This window comes from Blennius ocellaris (assembly GCF_963422515.1).
Source record: "Blennius ocellaris genome assembly, chromosome: 6".
Lineage (NCBI taxonomy): Eukaryota > Metazoa > Chordata > Actinopteri > Blenniiformes > Blenniidae > Blennius > Blennius ocellaris.
In genome coordinates, this window is record NC_137655.1 from 12,111,967 (window position 1) to 12,129,311 (window position 17,345).

Here is a 17,345-nt window from a genome sequence, read left to right on the forward strand (position 1 = left end):
AGTTTGTGCATTTTTATGTATTTGGTGTACACTTAAAAAAAGTTTGGACGCGCTGATCTGGGGCCAGCACAGACAGACGTGTCAACTAAATATATAAGAAGAAGAACTGGAATGTCTGAACCCAGGCTGCTTCAATGTCAGTGTTTAGTGTCTGCAGTTCAGTGATGACTTGAGGAACACTATGATCTGCTACTGTCCATTGTTTTACCTCCACCAAGAGCTTTTAGATCAAGTCATGTTGAGACGACAAGCTTCATAAAGGCACTAGTTTTCTTTTCCAGCGGGACTTTCCACCTGCCCACATTTCCAAAACTCCACGAAACTGCTTCACTGACCATGACATTACAGAGTTTCATTGGCCAATCAATCTGTAAGTTGTTTTCAGGACAAAGATGAAAGAGTTACTCCACAGAGGAGCTGAAAGACATTACCAAAACAGGCTGATCGCCTTAATGCCACGTGGCATTGATGCAATCATTTGTCCAAAAGGAGACTTGTGCAAGTATTGGATTTCTAAATGAACATGCCTTTCATGACTTTAATGTTTCAGTTCTTTTGATTCTTTCTGGTGGGTCTGATGGAATATTTTAATATGCTCTAAAATACATGTTTTTTGACTTCGAATATGAGAATGGCTTGAAATAGTTCAGTCCACGAAGAAGAAATCTACCCACCACTCCTCAAAAACAGTGGGTTTCTCTGTGTTTGTAAAGGCTCACGTCATATGGGAGATGAGTGTAAGATGAGTGTGTTTTTCTTTGGAAAATGAGCGAGACCCACCTCACAATTTGTCTGGAACAATTAGTGGCCAGACCACCTGGTTTAGTCACTTCAAAGTTTGCAGCTTCAGAATGCATGCTACAATGCATGAGCTCTGAAATTGAATGCATGGGTGTGTATTTGTACATGTGACACATTCTGAGACAATGATCAAGTGCAGGCCTCTGTGAAAATGTCAGGAAACAACAGCAATCCGCCCTGTATATGCCTGGATGCATTGCAGACACATGTGGAAAAGGGCTAAAATGGGCTTCAGTATGTATGTTTTCATGCCAGTGTTGTGGTTTGGCTGGGTGCTGTGGCTAATTTCAGAGAAGCAGGTCTATTCCTCTTTAAGAGACAGAGCTATGGCAAGAATCTAATTCAGCCCTAGCTGAGAGAGCAGTGGGAATACAATTATGAAGAAAAAAAAAGAAAAGAAAAGAAAACCTCTGTCAACTGATGAATGGTTTGGAAAGTAGATCTGAAAATAATCAATACCACTAAAATCAACATGCTTTTTAAAAAAAAAATATAATTTGTGTCTGGTTAATGTATGGAAATGTATGAAAATCAGATGTTTCTTGTTACTTACTCTTAAGAAGCTGTCAAGGGAGCCATTCTCCATGTATTCAGTGACAATCATGACAGGTTTACCTGCAACAGAGATTAAGATCTGCTCAGTGAAATTACTCGCAGGATTAGTGTTCCTAAACGACACAAATATCCAACAAACAAAAAGATGCAAGAATTTGATACATAATTGACTTTAGATTTACAGTGAGAAAACAGCAAAAGTCACAGGGAGTCAACAGGGCGGGCTGGAACATTGATTTAAAACAGACAACCACAGATCCTGATAGTAACTAGGTTCAACTTGCTTCTCTTTTTGTCTTTTACACAAACACGCGCGCACGCACGCACGCACGCACACACGCACACGCGCACACACACACACACACACACACACACACACACACACACACACACACACACACACACACACACACACACACACACACACACACACACACACACACACACACACACACACACACACACACACACACACACACACACACACACACACACACACACACACACACACACAAAGAAAAAGCAGAATGAAATGATCCAAGTCATAGTTTTAGGGTCCCAGCAGGTCAGCTGTCAAAGTGTGACATCTTTATTTCTCTGGAAGATCTGGCTGTAAATCCACGCTGCCTGCTATCATCTGTACCTGATCAGACTGAAGCCAGCACCAGGTTTATGACATGGAGGGAATGAAACCCCCCCCCCCCCCCCAAAAAAACCCCCTTTAAATCACCCATTGTTAAAAGTACAGCGTCAGCATCATGACTTGTTTGTGTCCCAGGCGGCCTTTATTCCCTCTCCTTCACTATTGGCTTACCACCAGCCCTCCCGTTTATTCTCCATTTTTATTCTGATTAATGTGGCCTCCTTCTTCCTCCCCTTGCCCTTTTTAATCCCTCAGTGACCTTTTCCCTATCAGTTCTGCATTTCTTTCCCTATCACTCCATCCATCCCTCCTGCATGTATTAATGTGAATCCTTGCCACATCTGGTCAGGCAGTGATTTTTTTTCTTTCTTTCTTTCTGTGTTCAGAAGTGGCAGGGGGTGAGTGAAGAGGGCGACAAAACTGGTTGTTAAAAGAAACAAATCTATTAACCTCACCAGGGGAAAGAAAAAGTGTTCCATTAACAATGACGGAACTTGGCAAAGTCGACACCTTTAGATAAATAACAGCAATTCCAAACAAAACAGATGTGCAGTAAAATTCCACTGTGATTCTTAGTCATAGTAATTTGGGTTATTTTTGATTCAGTTCTATTGTTTTTACATTGGAAAAACACAATGAAAACAATTGGTAGGCTTCTCTGAAGTCAGGGATCTTGGAAAAATAATACTGAAAGCAATACTTCCCGTCTCTAATCACCATGAAACATCCAGAACTACACATCTTTAGGCCCATCTTGTTTTGTTCTCATACAGAGACAAATACAATAGGTCAATTTCTTCTGATTTACATATAAAAAATTTAACATTCTGAATTGAGCACAGGGTGGTCAAGTGTAGAAACTAAAGCTTCTCCATTAAATTTAGAGAAATAGTCCTGGTCTGATTTTTATAACCTGAAGTATGTCATGTGAGGTAAAGCAACTCAATGTGAATGTCTGAGTTTATTTTCAGACACGAACAGCAGACCCCTGGCCAAAAGTCCTGTTTTTGACTGATCCGACCACCCCGGCCTCCACTTTATGTGGACTTTGTGACTCGTTATGCTTTGGCTGTGTTGTGGGGCAGGAGACAAAGTGCGGTGGAGAATTTACATACATCTATTCACACACATAAACACTTCAAGTGGTCACATCATAAATATCAGTTGTTTTAAACTTCCAAAAACTTAAAACCACTTTAGTGTGTTTCGGGAGAGGTGGTGGCAACAGCTCAATATATTTTTCTTTTTTTCCTCCCCTGAAAACAATTTTTACTCTATTTTTTCCCTACTGCATGGATTGTCACAAAGGTTTGGAACACTTTTACTTGCAATTACACTGAAACAAAAAATCATCATTTAAACACAGTCACAGATCAGTTAAACACCCTCCGCCCACACCTACTCCCTACAAGGCTGTGATGGATTGTTCCGTTTACCAGCGAACGTTTTTTTTTTATAGCCGCAGCCAGGAACACACACACCCGGTCCCCCCCTGCTCCAGTTCTCCACCCTCTTCCCTTCCCTCTTTCTCTCTTTTTTTCAACTTTGGCAGCAAAGACAAAGGCTCCAAAGCCCCTTTGTTCTATGAACCCGAGTGCAAGTGTGTGTGCAATCCTGGATTTGTGTGTATGGACTAGTGAGAGGTGTGTGTGTGTGTGTGTGTGTGTGTGTGTGTGTGTGTGTGTGTGTGTGTGTGTGTGTGTGTGTGTGTGTGTGTGTGTGTGTGTGTGTGTGTGTGTGTGTGTGTGTGTGTGTGTGTGTTCCTACAAATATGAAGCCTGTGGATCAGCCAAAAGCAGCAGCAAGGTAAATGGGGTGTGAAAGTCTCAGGATTATTAAGAATTAACAGGAGCAGCTTAATAAATCACCCTACAGCAATGTGTGTCGGTTTGTGTGTGTGCAGGTATGCGTCTGTGTGTGTTGCAGCATATCAAATGGACCTCTAAAAACTGTGCCCTGCACTCGTGCTGCCCTGACTCAGGCACATGTGTTAAGGGCATCCCTCTAAATGTCATGTAGGCACGCACACAGAGGACTGGGTTTTGGGCGTCCCCCATTAAGACTGAGCAGCACATTAAACTTTGTCCTGTGTTATTACAGCACTTCTCTCCAGCTGGACATTAATGGGAAGAGTGTTTCAAGACATATTAGGTAAGCAGTCTCAGTGATGAGAGATCACACACACACACACACACACACACACACACACACACACACACACACACACACACACACACACACACACACACACACACACACACACACACACACACACACACACACACACACACACACACACACACACACACACACACACACCTATATTACTAACAGGATGTACAGTGTTCAAGGCCAAATGAAAGTGAATCTAAGAAAAAGCTCAATACGTGAGGGAATGTGCTTCTCTAGCAAAAGTCTTTAATTATTCTTACTTTATACGACCTTCGCCAAACATCAAATCCAATGTTTTCGCGAATAAAAGTTATCCTTGAAATGAGGATATAACTGATCCAGCTACAAAACTGGGAAAATTTAATTATTGTATTATTATAATGCATTCCACAATCATATCTATTCATCATGTTTTGGTTTAACATGAACCCTCTACTTCCCTTTGTACATATTTGAAATAACTACACATAGATAAGGTATGGTAAATTAATATAAAACAGTATCTTTATATTGAACATAAATAAACAAGGAGAGAAAAGCAAGGTATCTTAATCCATAGGTATGCATAGGTATGGTTTTTCTTCATTCATTTATTTCTCCTTCCTGCATCCCTCCTTCTTGGTACTTTCACACAATATGGTTCAAATGTCTAGTCTGTCACTGTTTGTGAATTGCATGTTAATTTCATATTTTTCATTTTGGTTCTAATTAGAATAAGTTGAGTATTTCATTGAAATGCTCGTATTTCACTGAATGCAATGGGTATAAATGTAAGAACAGCAATTAAGGCGCTCAGTGTAAGCCAGAGAGTCGCGAAGACCAAAAGCAGCGGGACCTAAAATCAAGGACAACGAAATGAGGGAAAGTTCTTCAGGTATTTTATTCTACTCTTTAGAATAACCACACTGGCAGAGCTACTTAACAAGCCAAGTGCCGCAGGGAGAGATAGAGTCTGGGCCCGTTTCTCAGCGACAAAGTTCAGACTCATTATTTCCTTTTTTCTGTAGTCTTTCCCTTTTAAAGAGGCCTTCTGTGTGCTAATGATAGTCTTATAAAGAGGCCCAGAGGGGAGCCAGTCAGAGATATGGATTTATGGATTTATGCCCGCTTCGGACACAGGCTTTGATCAGAGCACATTGATCTGCAGAGATTTACACCACAGCAACTCAATAAAACTCCTTCGCTCTCTCACAGAAGTGTCGGCCACTTTAGGGCCATTTGTCAAAGACAACTGCAAATCCAGAATCGGTACAAAGACTCTCTGGAGACGCCAAATTTGGGATGGAAAGTGAATGCAAATGATCTGCTCGCTTCTGTTCAACATCATGTTTCCTGAAATTTGAATTGTATTTTAGGTCATATCAGCACCGCACAGTGTTGAAGTGGTTATTATCCTCACCTCACTTTGAGAGTAACCCTGGTTCAAGTCTGGGTACTCACACAGTACAAAAACCATGTGCATGAAGTTGAGTGGTAACTCAAAATTGCCTATAGTAATAAATACTTACATCAAATATGTGTCGATTTTACGTTAAACAGTAACTAACATACAGACCATTATTACACAAGTATGATAGATATATTCTAGAAGCAATATGTTCAACAGATGAAGTTATTTCCTCAGACTGTTTTCCCCTTCAGTGCACTTTCAAGGCGATAGTAATGGATTAACTTACTGCGTGTTACCACGCCTTCCAGCCTGATGATGTTGGGGTGATCGAACTGTCCCATGATTGATGCCTCAGCGAGGAAGTCTCGCCTCTGTTTGTCTGTATATCCTCCTTTGAGCGTCTTGATGGCCACACAAATCTCCTTCTTGCTGGGCAGCTTCAGTCGACCACTGCACACCTCTCCAAATTCACCTACACATAGAAAAAAAAGAAGAAATGTAACAGAAAATTATATTTCGGGCTGAGAAATAAGCATAAAGGTAAACAAGAGTTGAAAATAATTTCAAAATTGAAAAATCATGTTTTAAGAATTACAAAAGCCTATCTTTTAACCCCTACAAGAACAGGCTCTGCTCAGTGGTTTGCGGTTGTAGCCCGGCTCTTGTTGTACTTCAGCGAGGCTGACAAACCAGCTATACTTGCTCCCATATGAAGAAACCTATAAGTGTATAGAGAAGTCATGTTCCATTTGTCATGTAAGGATCACGGCCATCACTTAAACTTGCGGTTACCTCGGGAGACGTACTGCACACAGATCTTGAACTTGATTTAGTGAAGTGGTTCAATTGTTGTTTTAGGTGCGATGATGTATGATTTTCACAGATGCCTGTCACTGGCTGAACAAGACGAATGCACGGATTAAAAAGGATCTCGATGATTACCTCCCTGGTGAGGTAATCACTGAGTTCTTGATAAAAATCTAATAACTTCAGCTTGAACCAAAAGCAGCTGCTTAGGCTTCTTTTTGAAACCACAAGCAGCGGCCACATTACTCTGATGCTTAAGTCCTCACACTGGCTTCTGTTATCATCATTCTTACAATTTCAAAGAAGTGTGGCTTATCTCTCACTCAGTGAGGAAGAGTCAATGCACCTTTCAGATATTTTGATGAGTCAACACCGCTCATTGACTGCTTATTGATGAGGCAGAAAACAGTTAATACTTATCAAAGCAACAAAACGCTGTTCGCTGCACAATGTCCATATGTATAGGTGACTTCCAAACACTCAGGATGGCTCTACGAATAGAAAGTAAGAGATTAACCTGTTTTGGTGCCTTCTCCACCGTGGTGTAATTTGTGATTCACATGTTTTATAAGCTTGATACCAGTTGCCCTTCCTGACTCTTCCTGACTATGAGCAGTGTTTGGTTGAGGACAATGCTAAGAAACCTACAGTAATGAAAAAGTGGGATTTCAACTGCAAACTTGTGGCTACCAGCTTGCTTCCCTACGGTGATGCCACAAACGCCATTTCATACACCCAGTCATTTTCAGGTGTTGTGCATTACTACCAAGCAAACTGCGCATATTGCTGCCCATGCAGCAGCTCTAATGTATTATTCTGTTGCGTTTCATGCTTGTGTAACTGTTTTAATGCACATCATCAAAGCAATTGCAGATTTTGTAAATCCCTTTTCCCTCCTTTTCATTTACATGCCACCGCTGCATCTCATTAATCCTGTTTCTCCCTCTTTTTCCTGGCCCTGCTTTCTTCCCCCTGCAGTCTGCTCATTTTATGAAACACAACGAAGGATCAATGCTTACAAATTGTGGCACGCAAATAAACTTGTCTTGCATACGTCATGACCTAACTCCAATCAGTCATGAAATAGATTTGTTCAGTTTGGAGAATCGCAGCAAAATCCAAATGCACTTTATAAATCACAAGTCCCAGCTGAATAGACAGAAAAGGCAGCGCCTGTGACCTTTCAGCTCTATTTCTATACACCGAATCAAAATGCTCCATGACTGAACATCCACTTTGGGAGAGCTCAATTAGCATTCCTTGGTGGTGACGGGATGTGTGTGTCTGTCTGTACATCAGTGTGTGTGTGTGTGTGTGTGTGTGTGTGTGTGTGTGTGTGTGTGTGTGTGTGTGTGTGTGTGTGTGTGTGTGTGTGTGTGTGTGTGTGTGTGTGTGTGTGTGTATGTGTGTTCAGCTTCATAGGGTGATTGTCCACTGGAAAGACTGGACCGCAGAAGACGAGCGGAGCTTGCATATTTTTAGGAGTGTGTTCTCGATCATATTGTATATGCATCGTGAGCATGCTCAATGCAATGTGATGTCAGAGCTCATATGTGCCATCAGTCTGTCCATCGAGAACAATCATTTCCAAAAAGCAGCCCTGGATCAGTGAATACGGGTCAGTCCCTGGACTTGCAGCAACGGGGTCTGGAAGAACTTAAGCCAGCATAATTATAACCTGTCTAAATACCAAAAGTATGTCTGCTTTTTTCTGCTCCGCTCAGATTCTCTGGTTCTCAGCAGTGGACAAAAGTGCCAGGCCATGGCACCTTTTTATGTGGTCACTCTGAAAAAGAAGATCTCAGTCTAATAAGGCTTGATTAGGGACACTCACTCCTTTCCTGTTATGAGTGGAGCTAGGTATTCCACTTTGATGTCAAAGTCTGACCCATGTAAGCAGAGTGGAGTGTGTGTTTCATGTCTTTTAACACACAATCACCGATTGGCAAGAAGATCAAAGTCCTGTTAAGATGTTTGATGAAGACAGATGGAGGTTGAGGCACGGATGAAGAAAGAAAGAGGTATGCTGTATACAGTTCACAGTGCTTATGTGGTTTCATAAAAATCACACAGATGGGTGGTACTTTGCATTGAAGCTGACGGACACAAATGTTTACATCACGGCTTGAGCTTTAATGTTCACCTCTGGTGTTCTGCTTACATTTCCAAAAGTTAACACAGATTAACAAAAGCAAACTCCTTCCTTTTCTCCTCTCTATTACATTTGCATCTCCAAATATAATGTTTTTTTCCCCACAGTATTTCCTTGCACTGTTATCAAAATGTTTTGTAAATTTCCGTTCATATTCCAAAACTAAAATGCCTAATAGTGCTACTAAAAGCCTAATTTGCCTTGTCAGCCGATGCTATCATTTAACAACTGTCCACAACATAATTTCACAGTTCTTTCAGACATAAAAATAAATTCATTGCATAATCTCATGTTGAACTTTATATCTGCGTGGAGAGACACTAAAATACATACATGTTGTCTCAATTATGCACTGTGCACATTAAAAATGTATGGCACACTTCAGTATATGTAGCCTTCTTTAGAGAGCCTCAGTGATCAACCAATAATGGTTTATAAGGATGATGAATATAAAAAAGGATATACTGCATTAAATCTTAACACAAAACGTGCATTTCCAATTATGTGAAAAAAAGATGTTTATGACACTTGTCTTGGTGGCAGTATTACATAAAATGCACGGTGACAGTGTTGCTTGAATAAATTATTACATGCAACAAGAAAAGTGATGTGTAGAAGAAGAGGGCTGTATTGTCATTTGCATCATCATGCAGTGAAACAAAGAGTGAAAAACCTAAAGAGCAGGCTCCAAAGCATTGTAACGGTTAGAGAAAAAATAAATAAACAAATCATAAAACAACATTACTTAGAATAAAAATAAAAACTAGTAATAAACAACATATTTATCTGAATATCTGATTATCTGGAAAGAAATGAGCAGCCAGTGCATTACTGTAACCCTAAAAGATTACAAAGTTTTGTATATGGTAGGCTATGAATGAAATACTTTCTTGAGTGCAGAGTAGTTCCTCGTAAAGCAGAGTGTTGGACTCTCAGCCCGCCTCGACAGTTTTACAGTGTGAAGGGCTGTTTGGACTCTGGGGACTCTTTTACTGTGTGCTTCAGTCTCGTTCTATTCTGAATATACTCAACATGACTCATAATGCGTTACCCTCCCTCACTTCTGCTCTCCTGCTCGAGTTATCAGGGAGCATCAGGGATAGGGGAGGAACACTGCTGAACATTGATAGAGGTTCGTTACACAATGTCTTTCATTGTGTAACGAAAGACATGAACACAAGGAAGTGAAAGAGGCAATGAGGAAAAGGAATTACGGACAGCTGTTGGGATGCTCATTTCACCATCCTTCCACCCACCATAGGTGAGGTCTGGTGAGAGCAGACCTCAAGCTGGGGCATTAAATGCTTTTTCACTCCCAGCTGTGAAATGTATGACTCGCCTGCTGCTATGAAAATGTGTATAGGAACTCAACATGCACATAACTTTTCCTTTGTGTGCTTGTGCTCTTGATATGTCTTTGTCTTTCAAACAGAGCATGAAAGTGTGACAAAGTCAGAGAATGTCGCTTTGATACAACAGTAATGCAATATCAGCATATTTTCCCCATCTCCAGTAATGTCAATGCTAAAAATTTAAAACAAGTTTCAAAAGTGATCTCTGATACCGCAAAAAAGTTGCACCCGAGTGTCTGGTCTTACCTGCTCCTACAACTTTATCAATGGCAATACAAGAGGCATCCAGCTCCTTGGCGAATTCATGCACAGCCTGGCTGGGGTCCTCATATGTGTGGGGGTCCACGTAGGTCCTGATTCCAGGTAAACGCACTACAACAGCAAGGAGAAAGTTGCATCATTTAATCACCATTTGAAAAGTATCTGCCTCCCCCAGTGTTTCACAGCACCCTCTTGACCTCTGAATGTGTGATTTTAAACTGTATAAGCAAGTGTGGATGATAAATGACTGCACAGTAAGACCAAAACTTTGAAGATGATATAGTCCCGAGTGACTCACTAATTAGGTTTCAGTGAAGAATTTGTCAAAAGGCACAGGTCATGATGAGCTATCAGCAGTAGCCCCCGATACAGTAAATCATGTACTGGAATAACAGTAAAAAAAAATTTAAGACTGTAAAAAACAAGACAATCCTCTGACGAAAACTGTTGTCATGTGTTTAAGTAACTCTCAGTCTGTGTAACTGAAGCCATTTCTACTCACGTTATCAATCTGGAGATGATCTTACAGAATAAGACACTATGCAACGTCTCTTTAAAGATGATGAAGAGATGCAAAGTCTAAAAAATAAGAGTTCATTTTTTTAAATTTATTTTATTTTATTGTATTTCCCCACACAGCAGGTCTTCCCTCGTTCCCTCTTAAATAGTAGCCACTACTGAATAGACGATGACTTGGAGAGTCTCCCACTTGGGAGACTGGGTCAAGGTTGAAGGTAGTGCTATTGCAAATAAATAATGATTTGTAAGCAGACAAGACAAACAAGAAGAAGTCCATATAGGGAATAGTACTGTAACCTCGCTTCAGCTTAATTTAAAACTATACAAAAACGATTTAATTATGAATTTTTAAAAAAAAGCAATAGAAATGCTCTTCATTGGAACGAGTGGTGGGTAAAAAGTAATTTTAAGATCTTCTTGCAATTGTCAGGCTAAAACTTGTTTCAATTATAAATTAATCTTTCAGGGCTAGTTTGCATATAGGCCAAGAATCCTCTTTCTCAAACCGCTTGTTTTGATTATTGTCTTCTCATATGACCAAACAAACCAAAGTGAAGATGGAAGCCACTTCCAGCTTGGAAACATCTGCTCCAAAACAACCACTGTCGGTCAAATGTAAAAAAAGCTCGGGACAAGACACGCCTGACCAAACGAATCCTTAAACTATCCACAGTGAAGCTACCTACTTTCATTTACTCTGAGGAAAAAGCGAAGTGAAGAAAAGACCGATTAACGTCACATGGAAACAGAGTCTGGTACTTACAGTGGCCGTTTCCAAAGTGGAGTCTTTTCTCATCAGGATGTTTGGATTTGCTGCGGCAACAAAACCTGCCAATCCAAACAGAGGAAGATCAGAAGTGGTGCCACATCTCCCAGTAAGACTTCGCCCACAGACCCGGTCCGGAGAATAGCAAGAGCTGTGTCTGTGTGTGTGTCAGTTCTCATAAGCCATGAGGGGAATACTAAGTCTTACAATGTGTGGATACAGCTTGTGGAAACATTATTTTCATAAATCATCTAGCTAATGGTTAAATGTGTCTAATCTCTCATCCAAATCAACCGTCAGTGACCTCTGAGGAAGGAGAGCGAATGGACATCATTAAGAGACGATGACCACGATCAGGGTGACATTTCTAAAATGAGCATTGCACAAACCTGCCGATGAGTACGTAGAGCAGCACAGTGAGCAAGATGATGGCCACAGCGGCTGAAATGGCAATCAAAACAACCTGGCTGCTCTCACTGGAGATCGAGAAGGCTGCTAAAAGACAGAGAGCAATATCTAATCAGCAATGGGGAATTTGCTGTGATCACAAAACATCAGCTATGGGTAGTCATGTTAGTTTTATTTGTTCATCATGTATTATTTATTGTACTGGAAAGGATACATTTTAAAATCTGTGCCGGCATGTATGTAAAGACATAAAGCAAAAAACGCCTCCAGTGTGCGTTCTGCTTACAGTCAGGGCTGGTCTCAAACTGGAAGGTGGGACTGCTGGCACCATAACCAGCCGCAGTGCGAGCTCTGATCTGCAGCAGGTAGGCAGTATTTGACTTCAGACCATTCAGGGTCACATTACAACCTCGAGCACGGAGGATTGTGTAGCTGGTCTCCTGCTCTTCCTGTAAGACAAGGAGGGCCAAGAAACAAGATGGCAGGGTTACCAAGGAGGGAAGGAAATGCCAATGAGACATCTGACATTAAAATAATTTAAAAAAAAAAAACTAAATTATGAGATTATATTTATTTAGCATTGGTTGGAACTGTTCGACATGGTTACACCACATGGATAATAAAACACTGTATACACTATGCGCATGTCCATTTTCATGCACATTCCTATTCCGGCATTCATGCACACAAATGCCCCAGACAGCTTTGCAGCTTTCTCCACTGTCTGATGAATTATGCCCGTTATATTTTATGACTTCTCTCCTACTGATCTCCACTGATAAAACAACAGGAGGATTTACACACTCGGCCTGCATTCAGCACATTGTTTCCAGATGTGGAAAGGTATGAAAAGAGCCAGGAAAAGAAGACAGGGCAGCGTGGGTGGAGGAAGAGGAGAAAAGACAGACATACAGTAAGTCTTACATAGAACTATTCCATATTATCTTTATTTTATTGTTTTCATACACAAATTGGGAGTTTATGCAGCAACAAGAGACAATAAACTGATGAAACGTAATTTTCACTTTACAATGCCAACACAAAAAGGGAATTATCTCTGAGAAATATATTCTTGGACTGAATGTCAGCATGTCTCTGCTAGATAAAAAGTCCAGCATTGTTCAGAATAAAAAAAACTTTCATCACCGTCAATACATATTAATACTGACGGAATTCTATGCTGTGAATCTAACTCAAACTGAGGGAAAATAGGACAAGGCCAAACCTAAATCTTAATGGCAACCTATTAGAGATGGCTTCAACAATCCTGAAAATGAGCTACATGTTTCACAACGTAGCCAAGCTCATAAAATTCATTCAAGGCCAAACCTTGTCCAGGCACTGTCAAGTCCTGCGTTTATAGAGGAGGCTATTAACAGGCCCTCATTTGAACAGGCAATGGCATCATCCACTGACACACACCGTCAGGGTCCAAGAGAAACTTCACGCCCACTAATGGAGTGGATCACAGTTTTATGGCGCACAAAGCTTTTTGAACTGGGATGTGTGTGAGGAGGAAACTGATACGCCAGACCTGCGCAGGGACAACTCTTCATCAAGCCTATAAATCTCTTGCAGCTTGTCACTGTTCAGTGCTCAGGACAGCATGTGATCCCTGAAAATCACTCACAGGTGTAGCACAAGCACCTTTGTGTTCGTGTGTGTGTCGTGAAAATACAGATACTCACACAGAAAAAGACAGTGAGGTCATACACGCACGCGCACGCACGCACGCACACACACACACACACACACACGCACGCACGCACGCACGCACGCACGCACGCACGCACGCACGCACGCACGCACGCACGCACGCACGCACGCACGCACACACACACACACACACACACACACACACACACACACACACACACACCTCTTCCATGCAAACTGCAACAAAGTCATCAACTATCTAATTCTCTGTGCTGTGTGTGTGCGTGTGCGTGTGTGTGTGTGTGTGTGTGTGTGTGCCCATCAGTTTGTCTGCAGTGCACTGGTGGAACTTAATATGGCCTCTTTGCTGTGCTAAGCTTTGATAGTGTAAACAAAGCTGCAGCAAATTATAGTCTGTAAAGCACAGAAAACACACGCGCACAGACACGAACACGCACACATGCACACACACAAATGCGAATGGATGCAGACCTCAAAACAGGAGACCAACAGCAGCAGTCTTGTAAATACAGAGTTTCGGCCAGCATTCCTTTCGTCAAAGACTAAATAAACAGCCCAAATTAAAGTGGATTTGTAGTTCTGTCTCGCTCAGCTCTTTAGATTATGATGATAAAACATGCAAAAATAATCAGCGAAGTGTATTCCCACAAATTCTATTTTCACAAAGTGCTCTTGGAAAGTCTTTATCTACTGCAGAGCACCCTTCGGATGGTTAAACTGACGGGAACGTCGTCCAGTGAGCCTGGGGTTTCCAAAAGATGAGGCACCTCACTCACTTCTGCTTCTGGGAATCCTTCTGGTTGGGAATTCCCGAGACAATCACCAAACCTTCCTCCAAGCATTCCCATATATGGGGATAGGAAATAAACATCTCATGTTGGACACTTGAGAATTGATTTTATGACTGTGATATGGCGATGTTCTTGTCAGAGAAATGTGGGGAAGATCAAAGGTAAAACTGCTTTAGATTAGATTTGTTTTACATTTGAAAAAAATGTTGAGCTGTTCTGTCTTGACATAGGTTCATTCTATCTGAAAGGAACCAGTATAGGTAGCAAGTATTATTGTTAATCCTTTTTTGAAATATGTTAGATCCCTGCTCTAATGTCTGATTTGCAAACATTTACATAGACAACAATGCAAGGAGCCACTCAAAACAACATCTTGAAAAAGAAACAAAAATGCTCTGACTCCAGATAAATAGGGGAAAACTCAACTTTTCTGAAATGCTATTACTACGCAGGCGCACCACTGCTGCAGTAAATAGTTCTGTGTATGTGTGAGAAGGTTTCATTCACAACAAACAATGTGTTGTGTGCAGTTCACTTTTTAATTTAAATTTATCAAGGTGCCATTAAATGGCACCTTGATATGACCTTCTTTGAAAATCTAACTTTCACGACCTCAGAGCAAACGAAGTGCAGGCGCCTCCGTGATCTACAGCACAGAGCCCAAGTCAGGAACCACCGACTGAGAACATACAGTGTAAAAATCACTGACACAACAGTAAATTTATTCATTTCCTGAGAGCTTGCCTGGCAGTAGTTTCAATTCTGCAGCACTATTTATTTTCAAATGTCTTAATACAAATTAAAGACTCTGTTCATTGGCTTGTAGCACTTGCAAATCCATGCTTCTTTCAATTAAAAGAATTAACAATGAAAATCCAACAATTCTTGTTTCCAAGGCAGTTTTCATCCCATGTGGCTTTGCAGAAAAGAGAACAAAACGACACATTTGCCTTGCACACTGTTGCTTTCACAAGTCTCATTTGTAACGTTAGACACAACAGCTGCTGCACAGCATTGAAACACTTTTGCACAAATGATCATTTCAAGGGTTGTTCGTCATTATAACATAACAGGATATGTAAAAAAAAAAAAAGAATAGGAAAAGTGTGTTACTTAAACATGAGAAGGCTAATAAGCACTGATGATTTACAGTGCTACATTACGAGGCCAAATGACTTGTGACAAATAATATTTCTGTTCTGCCTCTCGTTAAGCTCCCCGTTGAGAAGTCCATGTTTATTTAAATTCTATTGATGAAATATTTCACCTTTTATTAGGTCCTCCTAAAATTCTCCCTTGTGTTGCTTCTTTCACCAAACAGCATACCGGTAGTTGTAATTGTAAAACTTTGTTTGTTGCCAAATGTCTTGACTCTCACAACGTATTGGTCCACTGAGGATTCCATTTATTGGTATTTAGCCCTGAGTAATATTATGTAGTTGTTGGTAAAATCTTACATTTTGGATAGTGACATAAGCCAGACTGGACTCGGTGCTTACATTGCTATCTGATCACAAGGCTGTCTACATCGTGGATGTCCGTTTTAAGCTAGTGTAAACACAGACAGTGAACACTACAGCAAAGCATAAAGTTTAGCTGATGATACAAATTTGAAGTGTTAGTACAAAGTATTCCTTTTTAATCTGTTTCGGTCTGCTTTTGTCTTCTCTTTTAGCAGCATGTTTATGCCTATATGCAATTACATCCGTGAATGTCTGTGTGTGAGCCTCTCAAAGCCTCTTTCTATTTCTAAAGTGAGTCACGGTGTGGTCTTGGTGTGCAGAATTCGTGCTCCAACATTTGTCCTCCTGTGGCCTTGATCCTTGGCACGCCGGATGCCTCCGGCGTCTCTCTGCCTGCCACACGAGAAGGCCTTTATCGCGCATTGTTATCGAGGTGGGGGTCTGTTCGGGTTGTCCAATTTTGCCCTTCTGCATGGAAGAGCCTTTTGTACAGGGCTTAAAATCCCCGGGTATATATGACTGCTGAGGAGAATCCTCTGGGAACTTGATTAGTTTGTATGTGCGTGAGGGTGTGTGTGTGTGTGAGTGAGTCTCCATTGTGATTACCAAAGACCAGAGGTTTTTCATTAGAAAATGTCTTCTTATGTCTTCACCCTTACAACATCCCAATGTCCCAATTTTGTGGAATATGCATTTATGATGGGTGAGAAAGTGTGTGAGATTGGACAAGCACAGTTAAGTACTAGTCCTACAGTGCTGCTCTGACCTAGTATCACCCATTAACTTTCCCTCACACTGTTCTGCAGCCTTGCTATAAAATCTTAGGTAAGGATGGTTGAACAGAGACCAGAGTTTAGAGAGGAAACAGCTTCTGTCAGCCTACTAATCAAGAGATTAGGGGCCACTGTTGGCATTCAAGCAAACTGATCTGCAATGCGCATATACATATGCACACACGCACGCAACCACACACACACACACACGCGCGCACCCACCCACCCACCCACCCACCCACCCACCCACACACACACACACACACACACACACACACACACACACACACACACACACACACACACACACACACACACACACACACACACACACACACACACACACACACACACACACACACACACACACACACACACACACAATCTGCCAGAGTGATTAAACTTGCATCCACGGCTAATTTCACCATCAAATGTCACCCATAGCACAGCATTGCTGAAAGCCAATGCAATTTGTTCTGCACTAATTTCCCTCACAGAGGAATGAGGGACCCCACAGATGCATTTACTGTCTGCCATAAAACTTGTCTCCATTACGGAGCAGACTGGAGAGGAGGACAGCATGAGAGAAAGGAGGAAAGATGGAAAAGGGAGATGAGAGGTAAATAAAAGAGAAGGCGGTGAGGAGTAAAGGAAGGATAGATGGGCAACACACACACACACACACACACACACACACACACACACACACACACACACACACACACACACACACACACACACACACACACACACACACACACACACACATATTCAGACATGTTACAAACTAATGTAGTGTAACTCATTAAAAGCCA

The 17,345-nt window shown here is 41.3% G+C and overlaps 1 protein-coding gene across 3 annotated transcripts in view; it reads right to left on the bottom strand.

Moving 5' to 3' along the window:
• Positions 1-17,345, bottom strand: part of epha3 (eph receptor A3) — a 95,614-nt gene that overhangs the window by 18,283 nt on the left and 59,986 nt on the right. For all 3 annotated transcript variants that reach the window (XM_080497844.1, XM_080497843.1, XM_080497842.1), the window contains exons 7-12: positions 12,113-12,275; positions 11,808-11,913; positions 11,416-11,480; positions 10,119-10,244; positions 5,848-6,033; positions 1,355-1,416 (exon numbers count right to left, since the gene is read on the bottom strand). In XM_080497844.1, the coding sequence (XP_080353970.1) occupies positions 1,355-1,416; positions 5,848-6,033; positions 10,119-10,244; positions 11,416-11,480; positions 11,808-11,913; positions 12,113-12,275 (708 nt within the window). The remainder of the gene's footprint in view (positions 1-1,354; positions 1,417-5,847; positions 6,034-10,118; positions 10,245-11,415; positions 11,481-11,807; positions 11,914-12,112; positions 12,276-17,345) is intronic.